Source organism: Salvelinus alpinus, chromosome 26 (assembly GCF_045679555.1).
Source record: "Salvelinus alpinus chromosome 26, SLU_Salpinus.1, whole genome shotgun sequence".
Lineage (NCBI taxonomy): Eukaryota > Metazoa > Chordata > Actinopteri > Salmoniformes > Salmonidae > Salvelinus > Salvelinus alpinus.
The window spans coordinates 5,523,857-5,547,622 of NC_092111.1; the positions used below are offsets into that span (position 1 = coordinate 5,523,857).

General features: G+C 42.6%; 1 protein-coding gene across 2 annotated transcripts in view; it reads right to left on the reverse strand.

Moving 5' to 3' along the window:
* LOC139554265 (histone-lysine N-methyltransferase 2B-like) overlaps positions 1-23,766 on the reverse strand; it is a 65,907-nt gene that overhangs the window by 21,271 nt on the left and 20,870 nt on the right. For both annotated transcript variants that reach the window (XM_071367025.1, XM_071367024.1), the window contains exons 9-22: positions 22,237-22,509; positions 21,773-21,864; positions 20,692-20,799; positions 20,460-20,573; positions 20,090-20,236; positions 19,900-19,992; positions 19,381-19,498; positions 18,465-18,578; positions 17,924-18,108; positions 17,647-17,751; positions 14,453-14,563; positions 14,162-14,238; positions 5,826-6,010; positions 4,199-4,296 (exon numbers count right to left, since the gene is read on the reverse strand). In XM_071367025.1, coding sequence (XP_071223126.1) covers positions 4,199-4,296; positions 5,826-6,010; positions 14,162-14,238; positions 14,453-14,563; positions 17,647-17,751; positions 17,924-18,108; positions 18,465-18,578; positions 19,381-19,498; positions 19,900-19,992; positions 20,090-20,236; positions 20,460-20,573; positions 20,692-20,799; positions 21,773-21,864; positions 22,237-22,509 — 1,820 coding nt within the window. The remainder of the gene's footprint in view (positions 1-4,198; positions 4,297-5,825; positions 6,011-14,161; positions 14,239-14,452; positions 14,564-17,646; positions 17,752-17,923; positions 18,109-18,464; positions 18,579-19,380; positions 19,499-19,899; positions 19,993-20,089; positions 20,237-20,459; positions 20,574-20,691; positions 20,800-21,772; positions 21,865-22,236; positions 22,510-23,766) is intronic.

The following is a 23,766-nucleotide window of genomic DNA, read 5'->3' on the forward strand; positions in this document are numbered from 1 at the left end:
TTAAAAGATCTAAACATATAGCCCAACGTTTGTAGAACAACTAAAGTAATTAATGTAACTCTAAATTAAGCATATAGGAATAGGTATTTCTTTGTTAACCGCTCAACACAGAATAGCCACATGTGCGCCCTCCATCAAATCGTTTGGAGAAAATATAATTTATATTTTAAATCAGCTTTGTTCAATTGTATTCTTCATATTATAAAATAATGCCACGGAATTCTAAGCAAATCTTGTCTGCTAAATGAACTAGTGTAGCCCACAGCCATTTGGCATAGCCACATCAGGCCAACTCAGAGTATGCAAATTCTGTTCTGAAATAAGACCACATTTTCTTCAAATCATGCTTCTTTAGACCTGTCTAAAATAAATTTAATTTATTGTGAAGGTGTAGGCTATATTACATGGCTTTAGACTTTAAAAAAAAAGGTAGATGTTTCAAAGGTTTGCATCAGTGGCTTGTAGGCTGTGCGTGGAAGCCAGAAGATGCAGAAGATGCTAAATGTGTTTGTTAATTAAACGGTAAATTACCGTGAGACTGACAGTTATTTGCTTGACAATCACCAGCTGACAAAATTTCGTGACCGCCACAGCCCTAGGTGTGAATACTTTCTGAAGGCACTGAAAGTGACCAATGAGTGTCTCTCCCACTGGATTGTGGAGGCCATCTCCCTGAAATATTGCAGCAAGGATTACCTAGCGGTGTACGTGCCCACTCCACCAGGGTTCTGGCGTTGTTTAAAGAGTTGACTGTAGGAAATATTTGTGCTGCGGCGAGTCGGGCATCATCACATACTTTTGTGAGGCTTTATCAATTGAAGGAATGAATACGAGCCTCACGCTTATCAACTGTGGAATGAGGGGGTTCCAGCAAGGCGCAAATTTCATTGGCCTTGTCAGATTTTAGATACTTCGGCCGATGTTACGAGAGTGCGACTCCCCCATTGTACGTCGTTTCCCTCCTTCAGGGAACAGTAGTTATCGTCATAACATTACATTCTGTTGGAGGAACTCAAAGAGAAACACTAATACATTCGGAGGGTATTCAGACCCCTTCCCCTTTTCCACGTTGTTACATTAGTTTTATTTAAAAACTGATAAAAATATATACATATATCCTCAGAAAACTACACACAATAACCCATAATGACAAATCGAAAACCGTTGTAATTTTAAAAAATGTATTCAAAATAAAAAAACAGAAATACCTTATTTACATACAGTTGAAGTCGGAAGTTTGCATACAGCTTAGCCAAATACATTTAAACAATTTTTTTTCATAATTCCTGACATTTAATCCTAGTAAAAACTCCCTGTCTTAGGTCAGTTAGGATCACCACTTTATTTTAAGAATGTGAAATGTCAGAATAATAGTAGAGAGAATGATTTATTTCAGCTTTTATTTCTTTCATCACATTTCCAGTGGGTCAGAAGTTTACATACACTCAATTAGTATTTGGTAGCATTGCCTTTCAATTGTTTAACTTGGGCCAAATGTTTTGGGTAGCCTTCCACAAGCTTCCCAAAATAAGTTGGGGGAATTTTGGCCCATTCCTCCTGACAGAGCTGGTGTAACTGAGTCAGGTTTGTAGGCATCTTTGCTCGCACCCGCTTTTTCAGTTCTGCCCACACATTTTCTATAGAATTGATGTCAGGACTTTGTGATGGCCACACCAATACCTTGACTTTGTTGTCCTTAAGCCATTTTGCCACAACTTTGGAAGTATGCTTGGGATCATTGTCCATTTGGAAGACCCATTTGCAACCAAGCTTTAACTTCCTGACTGATGTCTTGAGATGTTGCTTCAATATATCCACAATTTTTTGCCTCATGATGCCATCTATTTTGTGAAGTGCACCAGTCCCTCCTCCAGCTAAGCACCCCAACAACATGATGCTGCCATCACCGTGCTTCACGTTTGGGATGGTGTTCTTCAGCTTGCAAGCTTCCCCCTTTTCCCACCAAACATAACGATGGTCATTACGACCAAACAGTTCTATTTTTGTTTCATCAGACCAAAGGACATTTCCCCAAAAAGTACGATCTTTGACCCCAACCGTAGTTTGGCTTTTTTTTGGCGGTTATGGCGGTTTTGGAGCAGTGGCTTCTTCCTTGCTGAGCGGCCTTTCAGGTTATGTCAATATAGGACCCGTTTTATTGTGGATATAGATACTTTTGTACCTGTTTACTCCAGCATCTTCACAAGGTCCTTTGCTGTTGTTCTGGGATTGATTTGCACTTTTCACTCCTTCCTGAGCGGTATGACGGCTGCGTGGTCCCAGGCTGTTTATACTTGTGCACTATTGTTTGTACAGATGAACGTGGTACGTTCAGGCGTTTGGAAATTGCTTCCAAGGGTGAACCAGACTTGTGGAGGTCTACAATTTTTTTTCTGAGGTCTTGATTGATTTCTTTTGATTTTCCCATGATGTCAAGCAAAGAGGTACTGAGATTGAAGGTAGGCCTTGAAATACATCCACAGGTACACCTCCAATTGACTCAAATTATGTGAATTAGCCTATCAGAAGCTTCTAAAGCCATGACATCATTTTCTGGAATTTCCCAAGCTGTTTAAAGGCAGTCAACTTAGTGTATGTAAACTTCTGACCCACTGGAATGGTGATACAGTGAATTATAAGTGAAATAATCTGTCTGTAAACAATTGTTGGAAAAATTACTTGTGTCATGCACAAAGTAGATGTCCTAACCAACTTGCCAAAACTATAGTTTGCTAACAAGAAATTTGTGGAGTGGTTGAAAAACTAGTTTTAATGACTCCAACCTAAGTGTATGTACACTTCCGACTTCAACTAAGTATTCAGACCCTTTGCTATGAGACTCGAAACTGAGCTCAGGTGCATCCTGTTTCCATTGATCATCCTTGAGATGTTTCTACAATTTGGAGTCCACCTGTGGTAAATTCAATTGATTGGACATGATTTGGAAAGAAATACATGTCTATATAAAAGGTCCCACAGTTGACAGTGCATGTCAGAGCAAAAACCAAGCCATGAGGTCGAAGGAATTGTCCGTAGAGCTCCGAGACAGGATTGTGTCGAGGCACATATCTGGGGGAAGGGCACCAAAAAAATGTCTGCAGCATTGAAGGTCCCCAAGAACACATTGGCCTCCATCATTCTTAAATGGAAGACGTTTGGAATCACCAAGACACTTCCTAGAGCTGGCCGCCCAGCCAAACTGAGCAATCGGGGGAAAAGGACCCTGGTCAGGGAGGTGACCAAGGTCCTGATGGTCACTGACAGAGCTCCAGAGTTCTTCTGTGGAGATGGGAGAACCTTCCAGAAGGACAACCATCTTTGCAGCACTCCACCAATCAGGCCTTTATAGTAGAGTGGCCAGACAGAAGCCACTCCTTAGTAAAAGGCACATGACAGCCCGCTTGGAGTTTGCCAAAAGGCACCTCGGGACTCTCAGACCATGAGAAACAAGTTTCTCTTGTCTGATGAAACCAAAATTGAACTCTTTGGTCTGAATGCCAAGCGTCACGTCTGGAGGAAACCTGGCACAATCCCTACAGTGAAGTATGGTGGTGGCAGCATCATGCTGTGGAGATGACTTTCAGTGTCAAGGAATGGGAGACTAGACAGGATCAAGGGAAAGATGAACAGAGCAAAGTTCAGAGCGATTATCAATGAAAACCTGCTCCAGAGCACTCATGACCTCAGACTGGGGAGAAGGTTCACCTTTCAACAGGACAACGACCCTAAGTACACAGCCAAGACAACGCAGGAGTGACTTCGGGACAAGTCTCTGAATATCCTTGAGTGGCCCAGCCAGAGCCCGGACTTAAACCCGATCGAACATCTCTGGATAGACCTGAAAATAGCTGTGCAGCGACGCTCCCCAGCCTGACAGAGCTTGAGAGGATCTGCAGAGAAGAATGAGAGAAACTCCCCAAAGACAGGTGTGCCAAGGTTGCAGCGTCATACCCAAGAAGAGCTAAGGCTGTAATCTCTGACTGAGTAAAGGGTCTGAATACTGTGATATTTCATTTTTAAAAACCTGTTTTGTCATTATGGGTATTATGTGTAGATTGATTTGACTTTTTTAATCCATTTTAGAATAAAGCTGTAACGTAACAAAATGTTAAGGGGTCTGAATACTTTCCGAATGCATTATGTATGATATCCGGTTTTACTGAGTGGGATCTGTACAGAGGTGGGCAGAAGAACTCACGTTGGGTGTGGCGTCACCACACTGTTGGCAGAGTGCACACTGCCTCTCATCTTTGGTCCGGTCGAGTTCCAGGGCACCGGTTACAGCACCATTTGTACCTAGACAAGATACACCAAACACATGAATTATTTAATTGACCATTCACATTGTTAGGATCAAGGGAAATGCGAAATCAGTCATTGCACTCAATTTCTTTACACACTACAAAGATCTTCTTGTGCTGGTGAATGGGGTTACATGTCTGCTTTAAGACTAGGACATAAGCTTTGTCCCAAATGGCACCCTATTCCTAACACAGCTCTGGAAAAAAATTAAGAGACCACTGCAAAATGATCAGTTTCTCTGGTTTTACTATTTATAGGTATGTGTTTGGTTAAAGTTAAAATGTTTGTTTTATTCTATAAACTATTGACATGTCTCCCTAATTCCAAATAAACATTTTTAGATAATTTAGAGCATTATTTCCAGAAAATAACAACTGGTCAAAACAACAAAAAGAAATGCACTGTTGTCAGGCTTCGAATAATGCAAAGAAAATGAGTTCCTATTAATTTTAAAACACAATAATGTGTCAACTTAGGAAATCAATATTTGGTGGAATAACACTGATTTTCAATCACAGCTTTCATGCGTCTTGGCATGCTCTCCACCAGTCTTTCACATTGATGTTGGGTCACTTTATGCCACTCCTGGCGCAAAAATCTAAGCAGCTCGGCTTTGTTTTATGGCTTGTGACCATCTATCTTCCTCTTGATCCCATTCCAGAGGTTTTCAATGGGGTTCAGGTCTGGAGATTGGGCTGGCCATGACAGGGTCTTGATCTGGTGGTCCTCCATCCACACCTTGACTGACCTGGCTGTGTGGCATGGAGCATTGGCCTGCTGGAAAAACCAATCCTCAGAGTTGGGGAACATTGTCAGAGTAGAAAGAAGCAAGTTTTCTTCCAGGACAACCTTGTACGTGACGTGGCTTGATTCATGTGTCCTTTACAAAGACAAATCTGCCCGATTCAAGCCTTGCTGAAGCACCCCCAGATCATCACCGATCCTCCACCAAATTTCAGTGGGTGCGAGACACTGTGGCTAGTAGGCATTTCCAGGTCTCGCACCCACTGTCCTGGAAGAAAACTTTTCTTTCTACTCTGACAATGTTCCCCAACTCCGAGGATTGGTTTTTCCAGCAGGACAATGCTCCATGCCAAGACGCATGAAAGCTGTGATTGAAAATCAGGGTTATTCTACCAAATTATGATTTCTGAACACTTCCTAAGTTAAAACACGAGTATTGTGTTGTTTAAACGAATATGAACTCATTTTCTTTGCATTATTCGAGGTCTGACAACACTATCTTTTTTGTTATTTATGACCAGTTGTCATTTTCTGCAAATAAATGCTCTAAATGACACTATTTCTATTTGGAATTTGGGAGAAATGTTGTCAGTAGTTTATAGAATAATTTTTTTAAATTAATTTTACCCAAACACATACCTATAAATAGTAAAACCAGAGAAACTGATCATTCTGCAGTGGTCTCTTAATTTACAGAGCTGTATAGTGCACTACAGTTGACCATAGCCCTATGCCTATGACCAGACTCTCTATTTGGGAAACAGCCATAGACTACATACCTTGGGATTTGAGTGGGACGCCCTCCAGCGCCCAGGGCTGATGGGTGGTGACTGAGGATGGGGGAGGGATGCTGTTCCCTTGCAGGAGAAACCCTGAACCCCTGGTAACTTGGTACGTCCTCTCCAGCCACTGTGCATAGCTGTGCTCCATAGATGGAGGAAGAACTGCCTCGGGGAGCATACCACTGAGACAGAAGAGGGGGCAGACTTGCTCAGCAACAGAGAATTTTTAACCCATAAGAGTCTAAATCCTGTCTAAGTCAGGGGAAGGAGGCGTGCTGCAAGCTATATGAAATTGTTTTAAGGTCATACCAAGGATGATTTAGCTATTTGATTTGGGAATTGTACGACCCATTTAAGTAGCAAACATATAAGAAAAATTGTATTTTGCCTTACTGCTATTAGCACATACAAACACAACGAATAAGATTCAATACAGATAATCTATTCACCCCACACACACAAAAAAAAATATTCTAAAAGGAAGTTTGTTTGGAAGTCTCTGTGCTATATCTAAGGCACTGAGTCTCAGTGCTAGAGGCGTCACTACAGACACCCTAGTTCGAATCCAGGCTGTATCACAACCGGCCGTGATTGGGAGTCCCATAGGGTGGCTCAATTTCCCAGCGTCGTTCGGGTTTGGCCGGTGTAGGCCGACATTGTAAATAAGAATTTGTTCTTAACTGACCTGCCTAGTTAAATAAAAGGTTAAATAATTTAAAATATAAATTTAAAAAATTCGATTTAAGAAAGATCAGGAAATATTTGTGTTTAACCCCTTATTTTTGGCACTAAACAGTCTAAGCCTGAAGAGTGAGGGGGGGTTCCTACTAAGCTACACTACATGACCAAAAATATGTGGACACCTGCTCATCACACATTTCATTCCAAAATCATGAGCATTAATATGAAGTTGGTCCCCCTTGCTGCTATAACAGCCTCCACTCTTATGGGAAGGCTTTCCACTAGATGTTGGGAACATTGCCGCGGAGACTTGATTCCATTCAGCCACAAGAGCATTAGTGAGGTCGGGCACAGATGTTGGGCAATTAGCCCTGCCTCGCAGTCGGCGTTCCAATTCATCCCAAAGGTGTTCAATGGGGGTTGAGGTCAGGGATCTGTGCAGGCCTTTGAAGTTCTTCCACACAGATCTTTTCCACACAGATCATTTCTGTAAGGACCGCACTTTGTGCACGAGGTCATTGTCATGCTGAAACAAGAAATGGCCTTCACAAAACTGTTCCCACAAAGTTGGAAGCACAGAATCATTTAGAATTTCATTGTATGCTGTAGCGTTATGATTACACTTCCCTGGAACTAAGGGGCCTAGCCCCAACCATGAAAAACAGCCCCAGACCATTATTCCGCCTCCACCAAACTTTACAGTTGGCACCATGTATTGGGGCAGGTAGCATTCTCTGAAATTATTTGTTGGCAAGGTGGCATCCTATGATGGTGCCACATTGAATGTTTGTCTATGGCAATTGCATGTCTGTAACAGGTGTGGCTGAAATAGACAAATCCATTCATTTGGTGTCTACATACTTTGTATCTGGAATTGTTTTAATTAGGTCATACCTAGGATCATTTTGCTATTTGATTTAGAATTTTAAGACCCTTTGAAGTATCAAAGAAATATATAAAACAATTATTGAATTATTTGGCCTTAATGATATTAGCCTATACAAGCACATTGAATAACTTTGATTCACTACATGGAACAACAAATAGTCCCCCTCAAAAAAATCTAAAGGAAGTTTGTTCTGAAGTGTCTGTTATACAGTGCATATTCAGAAAGTATTCAGACCCATTCACTGTTCACACATTGTGTTACGATACAGCCTTAACCTAAAATTGATATTTTTTTTTTTTATAAAAAAGAAATATACACAATATACACAACAATACAGCATAATGACAAAGCAAAAACAGGTTTTAAAAAATTAGAAGTTAATGTCACATTTGCATAACTATTTAGAGCCTTTACTCAGTACTTTGTTTTAGCACTTTTGGCAGCGATTACAGCCTTGAGGCTTCTTGGGTATAAAGCTACAAGCTTGGCACACCTGTATTTGGGAAGTTTCTTCCATTCTTCTCTGCAGATCCTCTCAAGCGCTGTCAGGTTGGATGGGAAGCATTGCTGCACAGCTATTTTCAGGTCTCTCCAGAGATGTTTGATCGGATTCAAGTCCAGGCTCTGGCTGGGCAACTCAAGGACACTTAGAGACTTCAGAGTCCCAAAGCCACTCCTGCGTTGTCTTGGCTGTGAGCTTAGGGACGTTGTCCTGTTGGAAGGTGAAACTTCACCCCAGTCTGAGGTACTGAGCGCTCTGGAGCAGGTTTTCATCAAGGATCTCTGTCCTTTGCTCAGTTCATCTTTCCCTCGATCCTGACTAGTCTCCCAGTCCTTGCTACTAAAAAACATCCCCACAGCATGATGCTGCCGCCACCACCATGCTTCACAGTAGGGATGGTGCCAGGTTTGCCTGGTTTCACCCAGACATGACCCTTGGCATTCAGGCCAAAGAGTTCAATCTTATTTACACCAGACCAGAGAATCTTAGAGTCCTTTAGGTGCCTTTTGGCAAACTTCAAGCGGTCGGTCATGCGCCTTTAATTGAGTGGCGGCTTCCGTCTGGCCACTCTACCATAAAGGCCTGACTGGTGGAGTGTTGCAGAGATGGGAGCACCTTCCAGAAGCACAACCATCTCCACAGAGGAACTCCGGAGCCATGTCAGAGTGACCATCAGGTTCTTGGTAACCTTCATGACCAACGCCCTTCTCCACCGATTGCTCAGTTTGGGACTGCAGCCAGCTCTAGGAAGAGTTGTGGTGGATCCAAACTTCTTCCATTTAAGAATGATGGAGGCCACTGTGTTCTTGGGGACCTTCAATGCTGCAGAAATGTTTTGTTACCCTTCCCCAGTTCTGTGCCTCGACACAATCCTGTCTCGGAGCTCTACGGACAATTCCTTCGACCTCATGGCTTGGTTTTTGCTCTGAAATGCACCGTCAACTGTGGGACCTTATATAGACAAATGTGTGCCTTTCTAAATCATGTCCAATCAATTTGTTTCGAGGTCGACTACAAGTTGAAGAAACATCAAGGATGCTCAATGTTAACAGGATGCACCTGAGCTCAATTTTGAGTCTCAATATTTTTTATATATATTCTCAAACAAATTGCTTTGTCATTATGTGGTATTGTGTTTAGATTGATGAGGAAAAAATACAATTGAATCCATTTTAGAATAAGGTTGCAACATAACAAAATGTGGAAAAAGTGAAGAGGTCTGAAAACTTTCCGAATACACTGTATATCTGAGTGATACAGTATAAGAAAGATCAGGAAACAATCATTTATTTTTTATTACATGTACTTAACCCCTTATTTTTGGCACTAAACAGTGTTACACACACATACATATATATATATATACCGTTGAAAACGGAAGTTTACATACACCTCGGCCAAATACATTTAAACTCAGTTTTCACAATTCCTGATATTTAATCCTAGTAAAATTCCCTGTCTTAGGTCAGTTAGGATCACCACTTTATTTTAAGAATGTGAAATGTCAGAATAATAGTAGCGAGAAAGATTTCAGCTTTTATTTCTTTCATCACATTCCCAGTGGGTCAAAGGTTTACATACACTCAATTAGAATTTGGTAGCATTGCCTTTAAATTGTTTAACTTGGGTCAAACGTTTCAGGTAGCCTTCTACAACCTTCCCACAATAAGGGGTGAATTTTGACCCATTCCTCCGTGACAGAGCAAGTGTAACTGAGTCAGGTTTGTAGGCATCTTTGCTCGCATCCGCCTTTTCAGTTCCGGCCACACATTTTCTATAGAATTGATGTCAGGGCTTTGTGATGGCCACTCCAATACCTTGACTTTGTTGTCCTTAAGCCATTTTGCCACAACTTTGGAAGTATGCTTGGGATCATTGTCCATTTGGAAGACCCATTTGCGACCAAGCTTTAACTTCCTGACTGATGTCTTGAGATGTTGCTTCAATATATCCACATAATTTTCCTGCCTCATGATGCTATCTATTTTGTGACGTGCACCAGTCCCTCCTGCAGCAAAACACTCCCACAACATGATGCTGCCACCACCATGCTTCACGTTTGGGATGGTGTTCTTCGGCTTGCAAGCCTCCCCCTTTTCCCTCCAAACATAACAATGGTCATTATGACCAAACAGTTCTATTTGTGTTTCATCAGACCAAATATCTCCAAAAAGTACGATCTTTGTCCCCATGTGCAGTTGCAAACTGTAGTCTGGCTTTTTTATGGCGGTTTTGGAGCAGTGGCTTCTTCCTTGCTGAGCGGCTTTTCAGGTTATGTCGATATAGGACTCGTTTTATTGTGGATATAGATACTTTTGTACCGGGTTTCCTCCAGCATCTTCACAAGGTCCTTTGCTGTTGTTCTGGGATTGATTTGCACTTTTCGCACCAAAGTACGTTCATCTCTAGGAGACAGAACATGTCACCTTCCTGAGCGGTATGCCGGCTGCGTGGTCCCATCATGTTTATAATTTCATACTATTGTTTGTACAGATGAATGTGGTACCTTCAGGCTTTTGGAATTTGCTCCCAAGGATGAACCAGACTTGTGGAGGTCCCCAATAGTTTTTCCTGAGGTCTTGGCTGATTTCTTTTGATTTTCCCATGATGTCAAGCAAAGAGGCACTGAGTTTGAAGGTAGGCCTTGAAATACATCCACAGGTACACCTCCAATTGACTCAAATTATGTCAATTAGCCTATCAGAAGCTTCTAAAGCCATGACATCCTTTTCTGGAATTTTGCAAGCTGTTTAACTTCTGACCCACAGGAATTATGATACAGTGAGTTATAAGTGAAATAAACTGTCTGTAAACAATTGTTGGAAAAATTACTTGTGTCATGCACAAAGTAGATATCCTAACCGACTTGCCAAAACTATAGTTTGTTAACAAGAAATTTGTGGAGTTGTTGAAAAACGAGTTTTAATGACTGTATGTAAACTTGAAGTGTATGTAAACTTCCGACTACAACTGTATATATACATATATATAAATAAATACAATTTCAACTGGTACGGGGGAGCTTCAGATGAGTCTTGTGAGGCCTGTGGGCGTCCTAGAGCAACAGAACATGTATGTGTTCTTGAGAGTCTCACCTTTCCACAAAGGGGTCATATTAGTGTGTAGCCCGAACTGTTCGTACGCTACAGACAGAAGTTTTCAGATTGGCTGTCTGGGCGTCATGTTCTTATAGGCACTATAGTATTGCCAGCCTAATCTTGGGAGTTGATAGGCTTGAAGTCATGAACAGCACTGTGCTTCAAGCATTGCGAAGAGCTGCTGGCAAACACAGGAAAGTGCTGTTTGAATGAATGCTTACGAGCGTGCTGCTGCCTACCACCGCTCAGTCAGACTGCTCTATCAAATATCAATTCATAGACTTAATTATAATATAATAAACACACAGAAATACGAGCCTTAGGTCATTAATACGGTCAAATACGGAAACGATCATTTCGAAAACAAAGCGTTTATTCTTTCAGTGAAATACAGAACCGTTCTGTATTTTATCTAACGGGTGGCAACCCTAAGTCAAAATATTGCTGTTACATTGCACAACCTTTAATGTTGTGTCATAATTATGTAAAATTCTGGAAAATTAATTACGGTCTTTGTTAGGAAGAAATTATCTTCACACAGTTCGCAACGAGCCAGGCGGCCCAAACTGCTGCATATACCCTGACTCTGCTTGCACTGAACGCAAGAGAAGTGACAATTTCCCGAGTTAATATTGCCTGCTAACATGAATTTCTTTTGACTAAATATGCAGGTTTAAAAATATATACTTCTGATTTTAAGAAAGGCATTGATGTTTATGGTTAGGTACATTGGTGCAACGACAGTGCTTTTTTCACGAATGCGCTTTTGTTAAATTATCACCCGTTTTGCGAAGTAAGCTGTGATTTGATGATAAATTAACAGGCACCGCATTGATTATATGCAACGCAGGACAAGCTAGTTAAACTAGTAATATCATCAATCATGTGTAGTTAACCTGATGAGGACAGAGGGCGCTGTTTTCACTTTGGGGGAAATTCGTGCCCAATTTAAACGGCCTCGTACTCAATTCTTGCTCGTACAATATGCATATTATTATTACTATTGGATAGAAAACACTCTCTAGTTTCTAAAACTGTTTGAATTTTGTCTGTGAGTAAAACTCAGAACTCATTTGGCAGCACACTTTCTGACCAGGAAGTGGAAAGTCTGAAAATGATGCTCTGTTCAAGGGCCTGCCTATAAATGGGCATGATACGTATGAGTATACATGCACGTCATACACCTTCCCCTAGATGTCAAGAGGAAGTGAGAGAAGAAATGAAGTGATTATCTTGGTCTGAGGTGGAATAAATCCTCTTGGAATGACGTGTCCGCCATTTCCTGTTTTCTGGAAAGCGCGAAGATGAACCTGGAATTGCCTTCTGGAAAGCTGTCGTTATAGGCGAATACTATCTCCGGCTTTGATTTTATTTGATACATGTCACAATATCATCGTAAAGTATGTTTTTTCAATATAGTTTTATTAGATTATTGAAATTTTTTCGGGACGTTAGGCGTGTTGTGTTTGTTGACGATGGAGAGCTTCGCGCGACTTGGCCAGTGTGCTTGCTAATTCAAGAGGGAAAAACTATGTTCTAAATCCAAACAACGACTGTTCTGGACAAAGGACCCCTTGTACAACATTCTGATGGAAGATCACCAAAAGTAGGACCCATTTTGTGATGCTATTTCATATATCTGTCGAACTGTGTACTAGTAGTTTTGCGCCCAGGTTTTGGCCACTCTCTCGCTATAACATAAGCCTTATGTCGTACTGAAGATATTTTTTGAATTCTAACACTGCGATTGCATTAAGAACTAGTGTATCTATCATTTCCTATACAACATGTATTTTTTTGTAATGTTTATGAATAGCTATTTGGTCAGAATAGGTGAGAGTCTAATAGAAATATCCGCACATTCTGGGAAAAAGATGCTACGTTAGCATAATGGATAACCACTGATTTCAGCTCTAAATATGCACATTTTCGAGCAAAACATAAGTGTATGTATAACCTGATGTTATAGGACTGTCATCTGAGGAAGGTTTATGAAGGTTAGTGAAAATTAATATCTTTTGCTGGTTTATTCGCTAACGCTAACGTGCCTTGATGAATGAATGCGGTTGTGTGGTAGGCTATTGTAGTAAGCTAATATAATGCTATATTGTGTTTTCGCTGTAAAACACTTAAAAAATCGGAAATATTGGCTGGATTCACAAGATGTTTGTCTTTAATTTGCTGTACACCATGTATTTTTCAGAAATGTTTTATGATGAGTATTTGGGTATTTCACGTTGGTCTCTATAATTACTCTGGCTGCTTCGGTGCTATTTCTGACGGTAGCTGTGATGGTAGCAGCAATGTAAAACTGATTTATACCTCAAATATGCAAATTTTTCGAACAAAACATAGATTTATTGTGTAACATGTTATAGGACTGTCATCTGATGAAGTTGTTTCTTGGTTAGTTTGGTTGGTTCTTGGTTAGTTTGGTTGGTTTCGTGCATGCTACCTGTGCTGTGAAAAATGTCTGTCCTTTTTTGTATTTGGTGGTGAGCTAACATAAATATATGTGGTGTTTTCGCTGTAAAACATTTTAAAAATTCGACATGTTGACTGGATTCACAAGATGTGTATCTTTCATTTGCTGTATTGGACTTGTTAATGTGTGAAAGTTAAATATTTATAAAAAAAAAAAATTGAATTTCGCGCTCTGCCTTTTCAGTGGAATGTGGGAGGAGTTCCGCTAGCGGAACGCCGGGGCTAGAAAGGTCAACTAGTGATTATGTTAAGATTGATTGTTTTTTATAAGATAAGTTTAATGCTAGCTAGTAACTTACCTTAGCTCCTTGCTGCACTCGCATAACAGGTGGTTAAGCCTGCCACGCAGTCTCCTCGTGGATTGCAATGTAATCGGCCATAATTGGCATCCAAAAATGACGATTACCGATTGCTATGAAAACTTGAAATCAGCCCAAATTAATTTAGCTAATAAGACTCCCATGGGGGTGCGGAGATCGACTCTAGGGGGTTAAAGTAGTATTCTTTGATAGCTTTTTAAAAACAAGTATTCTATGCTTGCTTTATCTTTAGGCAAAACTATTTCTTGTCATAGTTGATTTGTTCAGGGAGATTCTTTCTCTTATCTTCTTGGCGGAAATGTGAGAGTCGGTCAAAATGTATAACATACACAGTCATATCACATAGCGTATCCATTTACCTTGGGAAATCTTTGGAGAGTGGGTCCCACATTTTCTGATCTTGGCTATGAAACCAACTGAAAGTCTCCTCCAGCAACTGAAAGGACAGATATACTCAGTGAGTGATCTTTGTACATCATTAAGGGGAGTCAATACGCAAAAGAAAATTAATCAAATAGCTCAGAAAATCTATTTTGTGAATGCGGACACTACTAATCTGAGTAAATAGGCAAACAAACAATAATGATTTGGCCAAGTATGGCCCATAACAATGTCTATAGCATTAATGGAGGAAAGGTCTTTCTACTAACCTTCAGGTAGTGAGACCTGGCCAAACAGGTGGGACTCAGGCCCTCAGGGAGAGACTCCTCCTCCTTCAACCACTTCCTCATCACCATGACAACATCCTCATGGAACGATTTCTGATTGTTTGACAAAAGCAGATTTTTTTTTACATTTCACCTTTATTTAACCAGTTGAGAACAAGTTCTCATTTACAACTGCGACCTGGCCAAAATAAAGCAAAGCAGTGCGACACAAACAACAGAGTTACACAAACAAACGTACAGTCAATAATACAATATAAAAAGTATATGTACAGTGTGTGCAAATGTAGTAAGATTAGGGAGGTAAGGCAATAAATAGGCCATAGAGGCGAAATAATTACAATTTAGCATTAACTCTGGAGTGATAGATGTGCAGATGATGATGTGCAAAAGAAAAGGAAGAACATTGTCAAGTTTTGGAGACGGATGCAGTGGTGTGTATTAATGGATGCCATGGTAAGCCAGGCTTCCCCCCTCCAAAAATATATATTTAGTCTCTGCGCTTCATAATGTTTCTTAAATTCGCAAGAAGCTGAATGCATTTCACAGGAAAAAGCATCAGAGCGAGCGAAACAGCGCCCCTCTGTCGCTCTACGTGTAGGCAAACTTTCTGATGCTGTCTGGTCCAAACGAGTATGACATTGTTGCCGCCCGTAGCATTCAAGGCAAGGGAAGCCAGCGAGCATCTGACCTCCCTTGACAAAAAAAATAACAAAAAAAATTGCCAATCAGCATTCAGCTAAACTGAGCAAGCGGAACTGTGAATGGTCCTGGCGCACCAACAAAAATAAGTGTCAAGGGAAGCCAGCTTGGATTTGGCATCCTATCAAATCCCATTGAGAGCATACGTCACCTAGCTAAAAATGTGCCCTTTCCTAAATTAGCCATGGATGGAAACAGGGATTTGGATGTGTGGTTTTACTTAATTCTCCGTACTAGCCAATGACTATAACATCAATTCTGATCCAACCATTAACTAATTTATTGTTGTGCCCCTGGCCCGAGAGGCTGGAAGTTCAATATGTAGCTAGATGTAGAAGGGTAATGTTAACTAGCTAACGTTGCCCATGAATTGAAGTTAGGGTAGCGAGCAAGCATTTTAGCCAGATAGCCTAGGACAACAAAAAATAAAGTGTGTACTGTTTGACAGAGTTAGACCGTTTCTTCAACATGAAAGAGGATGGCATTGGCATTTCTCTACAAGTAGAGCGAGTCATGTTTTTTCTACTTGCACGAACATGCACACATAAAAATCAGAACAATCGACAGCCACAGCTTACGTTGATTAGACTAAATTTGTTTTTGGTATCTTTTATTTGTCACTGTGTTAGACTAAGCGGAGGTGATTTGATGATGTGGAAGTTTAAATAAATGGTGCTGGAATAGTGTAAGCACCTCCTGTTTTCTTTGTGACTTGTGGTAACTCTGTGTTCTAAATCAATAGTTGTTTAGCGGTCAGAACATGTAGGAAGCATTAACCTGCTGTAGGTCATGTACTGTCTGTTACTGTACATGCAATATGCTTTGTGGACTTCACTGGACAGAGGTTGCTATACGGTTTTGAGATAAAACAAAAAAGGTGTGATTCTGCCACTGTCTTCTTATTGTCTCGGCCTTTAGGCCTATATATCACAGTCGCAAGGCATATGAATTAACAGGTTATAGAGCAAACAACGCAATTATCACAACACATAGGATTAAATTTACTGTAATATTAGAGTGTCTATATGAGCTATAAAAGCATCTGCTAAATGACCAAAATGTAGACAGTGCCTTCAGACTATAACAACAATGTGACTTATTCCACATCGTTGCTTAGTCTGAATGCAAAATGGCTTAAATATATAATTATTTTCACCCACAATACCAAGTAAAAACGTTTTTATAAATGTTAGCAAATTCATTGAAAAGGAAATTCAGAAATATCAAATTTACATAAGTATACACACCCCCCAGTCAATACTTTGTAGTAGCACCTTTGGCGGAAATTACAGCGATGTCTTTTTGGTTAAGTCTCTAAGAGCTTTGCACACCTGGATTATACCATACTTGCCCATTATTATTTTAAAAAGTTGATTGCTGATCACTGCTAGACAACCATTTTCAAGTCTTGCCACACTGGTTGTATTCGGGGCATGTGACAAATCTACCAATCGGTGTTCTATTTTGCGAGGTATTGAAAAAAACGACTGACGTGTTCTGACTCCTAAACTTGAAATATTGTTTATCATCAGGTATCCTATGGAAATGAAGAGTGCCATAGTGTGGTTTCTACACCAGAAGTTAATGGTTATCTGTAGGAGGAATGTATATGGTGGAGGCAATTAAGCTTGGAATGTACTGAAAAAAGTAAAGGTAATCACATGGTTTCAGTCAGTCACTGATAAGGATGGAGAGATATGGATTGGTGAGGAATCAGGTTAGGTTAAGGGAGAAGGAACAGTTTACTGCCCGCATCACTTAACTTCCTGCCTAGCAACAAAGATGTAATGTTTATAGGGGAGGAGGAGACTCCACCTAAAGGGGGGTGTATATACTTGTGCTGGTGGAAACATGTCTTTGTCTGATCAGCTGTCTGACCCTTTGGGGGAATAAACTTGGTTTGAGCTTTAACAATCGTCCGTGAGTTTTTACTCGGTTAATTTAAAACCTAACACATCCCTGGTCTTTGTGGTTGAATCTGTGCTTTAAATGCACTACTCGATTGAGAGACCTTACAGATGTGTGTGGGGTAAAACCATGTTAACCACTATTATTGAACACGGAATGAGTCCATGCAACTTATGTGATTTGTTAAGCACATTTTTACTCCTGAACTTATTTAGGCGTGCAATAACAAAGTCAATACTTGACTCAAACCATTTCAGCTTTTAATTCTTTAATAATTTCTAGAGTTTTCTACAAACAAAATTCCACTTTGACATTATGTGGTATTGTGTGTAGATTAGTGACACAAAAGCTCTATTTAATACATTTTAAATTCAGGCTGTAACAACAAAATGTGGGAAAAGTCAAGGGGTGTGAATGCTTTCTGAAGGCAGTGACTGTAGAAAGTGACCAGAATGTGGTCTGAAAAGAGTAGAATATTGATGCCCTGAGAGCAAAATCGACAACCTCTAGGTCTAAATAGTTTTCATGTGGCATAATTCAAATGTTTAAAAAGGACTGAGGTATCTCACCAGTGAAGTGTACTGTCGCCCTTCAAATTTTTGACCCACGGCATGTAGGTCGCAGATGGGCTGGTGTTTGTCCCTGAAAGCATCTGGTTCGGTGGATTCCTCACACTACAGGGGAAATAACAGCATAGTACATGGAGACTGCTGTCAGAGGGTCAGCGTTGAGGGATATACAATAGATAAGACAGTCTAAACATTTTAGTTGTTTTTGGATACAGAGCGAAAGTATGTCTGACTCGTGACTACTTGATGACTCTACTGTGATGGAGGCAGTCCGTACCTCCCTGCAGGTGATCAGGTGCTGGGCAGAGGAGTCAGAAAGGAGGTTGGCCAGCACCTTCTCTAGCCCCGCCCTCAGCCTGTCCTTCAGCTCATCCTTCCAGGAGCCGGGCTGTGATTGGCTGCAAGGTGTACAGGAGTACACTACGCTCTCTGGCAGGCTGGACATGATCTCATACAGGTCATCTGACAGACAGAAGAGAGGAAGAATTTCAATGTCATGGAGTGGATTTATAGTGAGAGTTGTTCTGATCCCTCAAATTAGGGCCTATATTTTGATTGAGGTGGCATCTTCCCCTACATACTGTTCACAGCGGTGGTCACCCATTTGCCTGGAGAGCTACCCTCTTGCAGGATTTTGTTCCAGCCCTCATCTCTAACACACCTGATTCTGGACGTGTGTGTGGTAGCTGGATTAGTTGTAGGGCTGAAGCAAAAGCCTGCATACCAACCAGAAACCCTCTGTGATGAGTGTTGGCCACCCCTGCTGTACATCCCCTTGATGAAGACAGTTTTAAAGCTGAAATATTAGTCCCACTCACCAGAGAGCCCTTCACATTTAGAATGTACCCAGTGGCTACACCTGGAGCACTCCATCATCTGGCTGTTGTGGTCCTTCTCCTCGTAACACTTGGAGCAGATGGTGCAGAAGTTCCCTTGTAAAACAAATCAGATGTACTACAGTAATCAAATGGGGAAATTAAACAAATACATTAACATGACAAGAAGGTCCTGACAAAGTATCAGCTATACAACTGCTCTCATCCCTCTCTTCTTGGACTGTTCCTGGAGTTTTGTCTATACCTTCTGGTCATGAAATCAACACCCACCACCTGCGGGTCAATTTAGTCATTGGCGGGTAAGATGTCTAGATCACCAGCCATGTTGGCGGCTGGTCAGGGCTCGACAGCGCAAGCATTTCAGGACACATTTGTGAATATAAATAGTCCAGTATGATCACATTTATAGTCAAATAAATGCTGCTAGGTGATTATATATATCTTCCATAGCTGGTAAAATTATCGCACAAAGTCAAAGGACTACGAATCCTATATAGCCTATCCCACCTCGCACTGCAACCCCGCCTGGCTGGGGGCTGTGCGTACGTGAAGAGCTGAGTGAAAGATTCATTTTAAGAAACGCTGTGCACAGGCATAAACGTTGTTCTAATTTACTTGAAAGGAAAGTCTAATGAAGTGTTTCTTGGAAATGTACAATGTTTTGTTCACAAGCTAGGTTGTTTTTCAATGTTTGAGTTCCAACTGCTAGGGAAGAGAAGACAGCGCTTCTACTAGCCAGACTCAATCTCACAGGCAAGAACAAGTCACGTTACCGTGGTAACATCCTGCCCTTAAAGGACCAGGTGAACATTTGTGTCTCATCTGTAATATTCTGGTTAATACCACATTACGTCTTTCTAGTAAATACACAGATTGTAATGTTTCGCTAAGGTCCTACCTTTGACGTGGAGCGTGCTGCAGTCGGGACAGAGGTCCTGCTCGTGGTTCCAGGCCATGTCCCAGGTCTTCCCTGGTGTCACTCCACAGCTCTTACACCGGATACACGTCATACACACCTGGGACACGGGGGCAGGTAGCCCAAAGGTTAGAGAGATGGACAAGTAACCGGAAGGTCGCTGGTTCAAGTCCAGGTTAGGGCGAAGAAAAATGGGAACTGAATTGGCTGAGAACTGAGGGTTGCTGTTTCAGATCATTACTAGCATATCCACCATTGTTGTGCCCTTGAGCAAGGTACTTCACCCCGAAAAACTGCTCCGCTGTGGCTTACCCTGTGTTGATTCGAGCGTCGGGTGTGTGTGTGTGTGTGTGTGTGTGTGTGTGTGTGTGTGTGTGTGTGTGTGGTGTCGGGGGGGGTATTCACCCACAGTGCAGTTAAAACATGGTGGTAAATCAGAATGGGGATCAGAGAGAAGAAAAAGTTACACAGAAACATAAATAATGCATTCCTGGTACTTACCCAGGGCATGTTACAGTTGATGGGCTTTGGGTAGGTGGGTCCCAAACAGGAGGGGTGGTAGCAGTTCTGACACCTCCTGCACTGCAACACAGGCTAAAGGAAGAAACAGTACATTTAAAAATTTGAAAGTTGGGGGTGAAAACACTACCAAATCTCAGTTCACTTTCGAGGATCCTGCTGCCATGCACACCTTGTTGTTCTTGTGCTTGCGGCCGCACACATGGCAGAACTTGCAGCGGCGGCAGCACCAGTTCTCCTTGTTCTCCTCCTGGGGTCGCTCTTCCGGCCAGAGGCAGAAGCTGTGGAAGGGCTCGCAGCACACCTGGCAGTAGATCATCTGAGGGGAGGTGGTAAGGCAGACGGCAGTCAAGCATCAGAAGAACACATATTGCACTAAACCTACTGTTTTCCCAGATAACCCAGGGTAGCTCTTCAGTAAGCCTACGCAGCCTCCTGTGTGCTTCCTAGTTTCCTTCAAAAGCAGTAAAACTTATCTACAATGAAATGTAATTATTCTAACACAGGCACAGCATATTCTGTAAATGCATTTCCATGGTTACCTCATGGTGTCCTTTGCTGGCACAGAGCAGGCAGACAGGATGAGGGGTGACGGGGACGGAGGTGAGGATACTCAGACCGCCCATCAACCACACGTTCTGGACGGCACAGTCCTCCTGGGAGAAAGAAGAGAGAACACAAAAATAGTGTGACTTAACGACTGTTTGTACGGGAGGGAGATATTTACAAGTGGTATTTCGAGCTAATAAAATAATCTGAAAGAGAGACCCTCACCTTAAAGTCTACGCGGATCCTGTGCGTCCCGGTCTTCAAGTGGCCCTTTTGGGGGAGTCCGTTGACTAGGGTGGCGAGGATGTTAGTTGGTGTGTGTTCTGCGGCATTCTGGGAACGAAGGACATAGTGGGGATCAATTCTGGGATTATGTTGCAGCACCGCCTCTTTAACAATAGTCTCCTCCTCCTCCTGTGAAGACTCCTCCTCTGGCTCCTCCTCCTCCTGCATGACCGACTGCACCACACATGGGGGCAACCGTTGCAGCTGCACCTGCAGCCGCCACTGTAACCGCAACGGTGGGATCCTGGGTGGGCAGGGCACGCTGGGGCTCCTTGTTATGTGGCTCTCTGTGACCAGCAGCCCTGGGTGGTGCTCCTCTGAGTTGCTCCCCTGTGCATGTGAAGGGGGGGAATGCTTAAGCCAAAGAGGGGGACCAGCGTTACAGCACGACCACGGTCACATGCTAGGTGGCGGGGTAAGCGGCACCAAGGTAGAGGAAAAGAGGCGAGCCACCAAAACCACCTTTGGCTTTGAGAGAAAAGTGTAGATAGGAGAAGTGAAGGAGAGGAGTTAAGCGAGGGTTAGATATGCTAATCATTGTTAAAGCATGCCTAGTCAAACCAGAAAGAAAGAGGACCCATTACCCACAGTAGTTAACTGTGAGTGAGAGCGAGCGAGATCATGCCTGTCAAAAGAAACACCGAGTCAAGGCGTCTTTGGATTCCGGAAAAAGTCATCAAGATTGCAGAGGATCCAGAGGATTTTTGAATGACGGTATAAATGCATGCGTCGGCGATTGATGTGAAAGGAAGGGCATAAGCTTTTCCCAACGTCAGACTTGTATTAGAACACTAAACATTACGTTTTATGCTTCAGCACCAAAAAGAAGGGGACAACACTAGAAAATAGACAGTGCACATTTGATTATGAATTCTGATGGGAGTGGTTATTGGAGCTGCTCACTCCTGCATACAGTGGAGGAGGTTAGAGTGTGAGAGACTGATCAGTTAATCTAATAGTAGTCGTTTTGATTTAACGTGGGCGAGTAATGTCAGGCAGAGACAGTTCTACGGGTAATTACCTTGTCGGCTCTGCGTCGGCCCAGCGGTCCTTTGGGCGGCCCAGGTCTGCGGTGCCTTACAACGTCACTGGGCACTGGGCCCTCCTCTGGAGCTAGGAGATCAGAGCGAGCAGCATCAGTCAGAGAGCAAGTGGGTTTTAACACACGAATAACAAACTCTCTACCTCAAACCAATACCCTGAAGCCACTCAATGGTATTTTGGCATTTCTGCCCTGCCCTTCTATCCTCAAACACTTGTCATCCTCAATCTCAAATCACTATGGTCTCTAACATCCAACCCTTTTCTTCTGATCTGCCTGGCTAATGGCTATAAATCCTTCAACTCCACCTGTCAAATCACTCCATTTCAAAGATGGAGTTCAATGGATCTTGTTGTGGTGCAACTCAAAAGGAGAGGCACGAATATGCATTGACCTATATTTTCATCATACACTAAGGCCCCTACCCCTGTGTACGGCATTACCTTGGTTGCTTGGGGCGACAGGATTCTTTACAGGACTCTTGACTGCTGCTTCTCCGCCCGTGTCTTCGTCCGAGTCCGACTTCAGCAGGCTGCTGTAGGAGCGAGGTGTCACGTTCCGCCTTGGCTGCTTTCTGGTGGACGGGCTCAGGCAGTCTCCAGGGGTTGCCGGGTCCAACCCTTCCTCTGCCTCTCCCTCCTCCCAGGACACCGACCCCTCGTCATCATTGGACTTAAAGACATTGGCTGATGACCTGCGCCGCCGCCTCGAAAGGACTGCACAACAAAATTGAAGCCCAATGGTAACACGGAAATGATTGTCTGAATATTTGGGCCATGAGGCAGACATTTACATTTACATTTAAGTCATTTAGCAGACGCTCTTATCCAGAGCGACTTACAAATTGGTGCATTCACCTTATGATATCCAGTGGAACAACCACTTTACAATAGTGCATCTAACTCTTTTAAGGGGGGGGGGGTTAGAAGGATTACTTTATCCTATCCTAGGTATTCCTTAGAGGTGGGGTTTCAGGTGTCTCCGGAAGGTGGTGATTGACTCCGCTGACCTGGCGTCGTGAGGGAGTTTGTTCCACCATTGGGGTGCCAGAGCAGCGAACAGTTTTGACTGGGCTGAGCGGGAACTGTACTTCCTCAGAGGTAGGGAGGCGAGCAGGCCAGAGGTGGATGAACGCAGTGCCCTTGTTTGGGTGTAGGGCCTGATCAGAGCCTGAAGGTACGGAGGTGCCGTTCCCCTCACAGCTCCGTAGGCAAGCACCATGGTCTTGTAGCGGATGCGAGCTTCAACTGGAAGCCAGTGGAGAGAGCGGAGGAGCGGGGTGACGTGAGAGAACTTGGGAAAGTTGAACACCAGACGGGCTGCGGCGTTCTGGATGAGTTGTAGGGGTTTAATGGCACAGGCAGGGAGCCCAGCCAACAGCGAGTTGCAGTAATCCAGACGGGAGATGACAGACCACCATGTTCGTGTGGTTTTCAGTTAACAGTGTCAATGTAATTGGTAGTAACAGCAAACACACACAAGTGGCTTGTAGTCATTAGTAATTGATCCACTGGCTTCCCAGTTGAAGCTCGCATCGTCTTCAAGACCCTGGTGCTTGCCAACGGAGCAACAAGGGGAACTGGCCCTCCTTACCTTCAGGCTACGCTCAAACCCTACATCCCAACCCATGCACTCCGTTCCTCCACCTATAGCAGGGCAGCTCCCGCTCAGCCCAGTCAAAGCTCTTCTAATTCCTAGCACCCGAATGGTAGAACACGCTTCCCCTTAAAAGTCAGGACAGCGGTGTCCCTGCCAATCTTCCGAATTCATCTGAAACCCTGCCTCTTTGAAGAGTACATGAATTTTTTTTTAAAGAGCCCCCCATCCCCAAAAAAGGCACTTGGCTTGTCCTACTAGCACTGACTTTGTATTTGCTGACAAATACTTTGATGAAAAATGTACTTGATACGATTGTGATGTTGTCGTCTCACCTAGCGATCTTAAGACGAATGCACTAATTGTACGATGCTCTG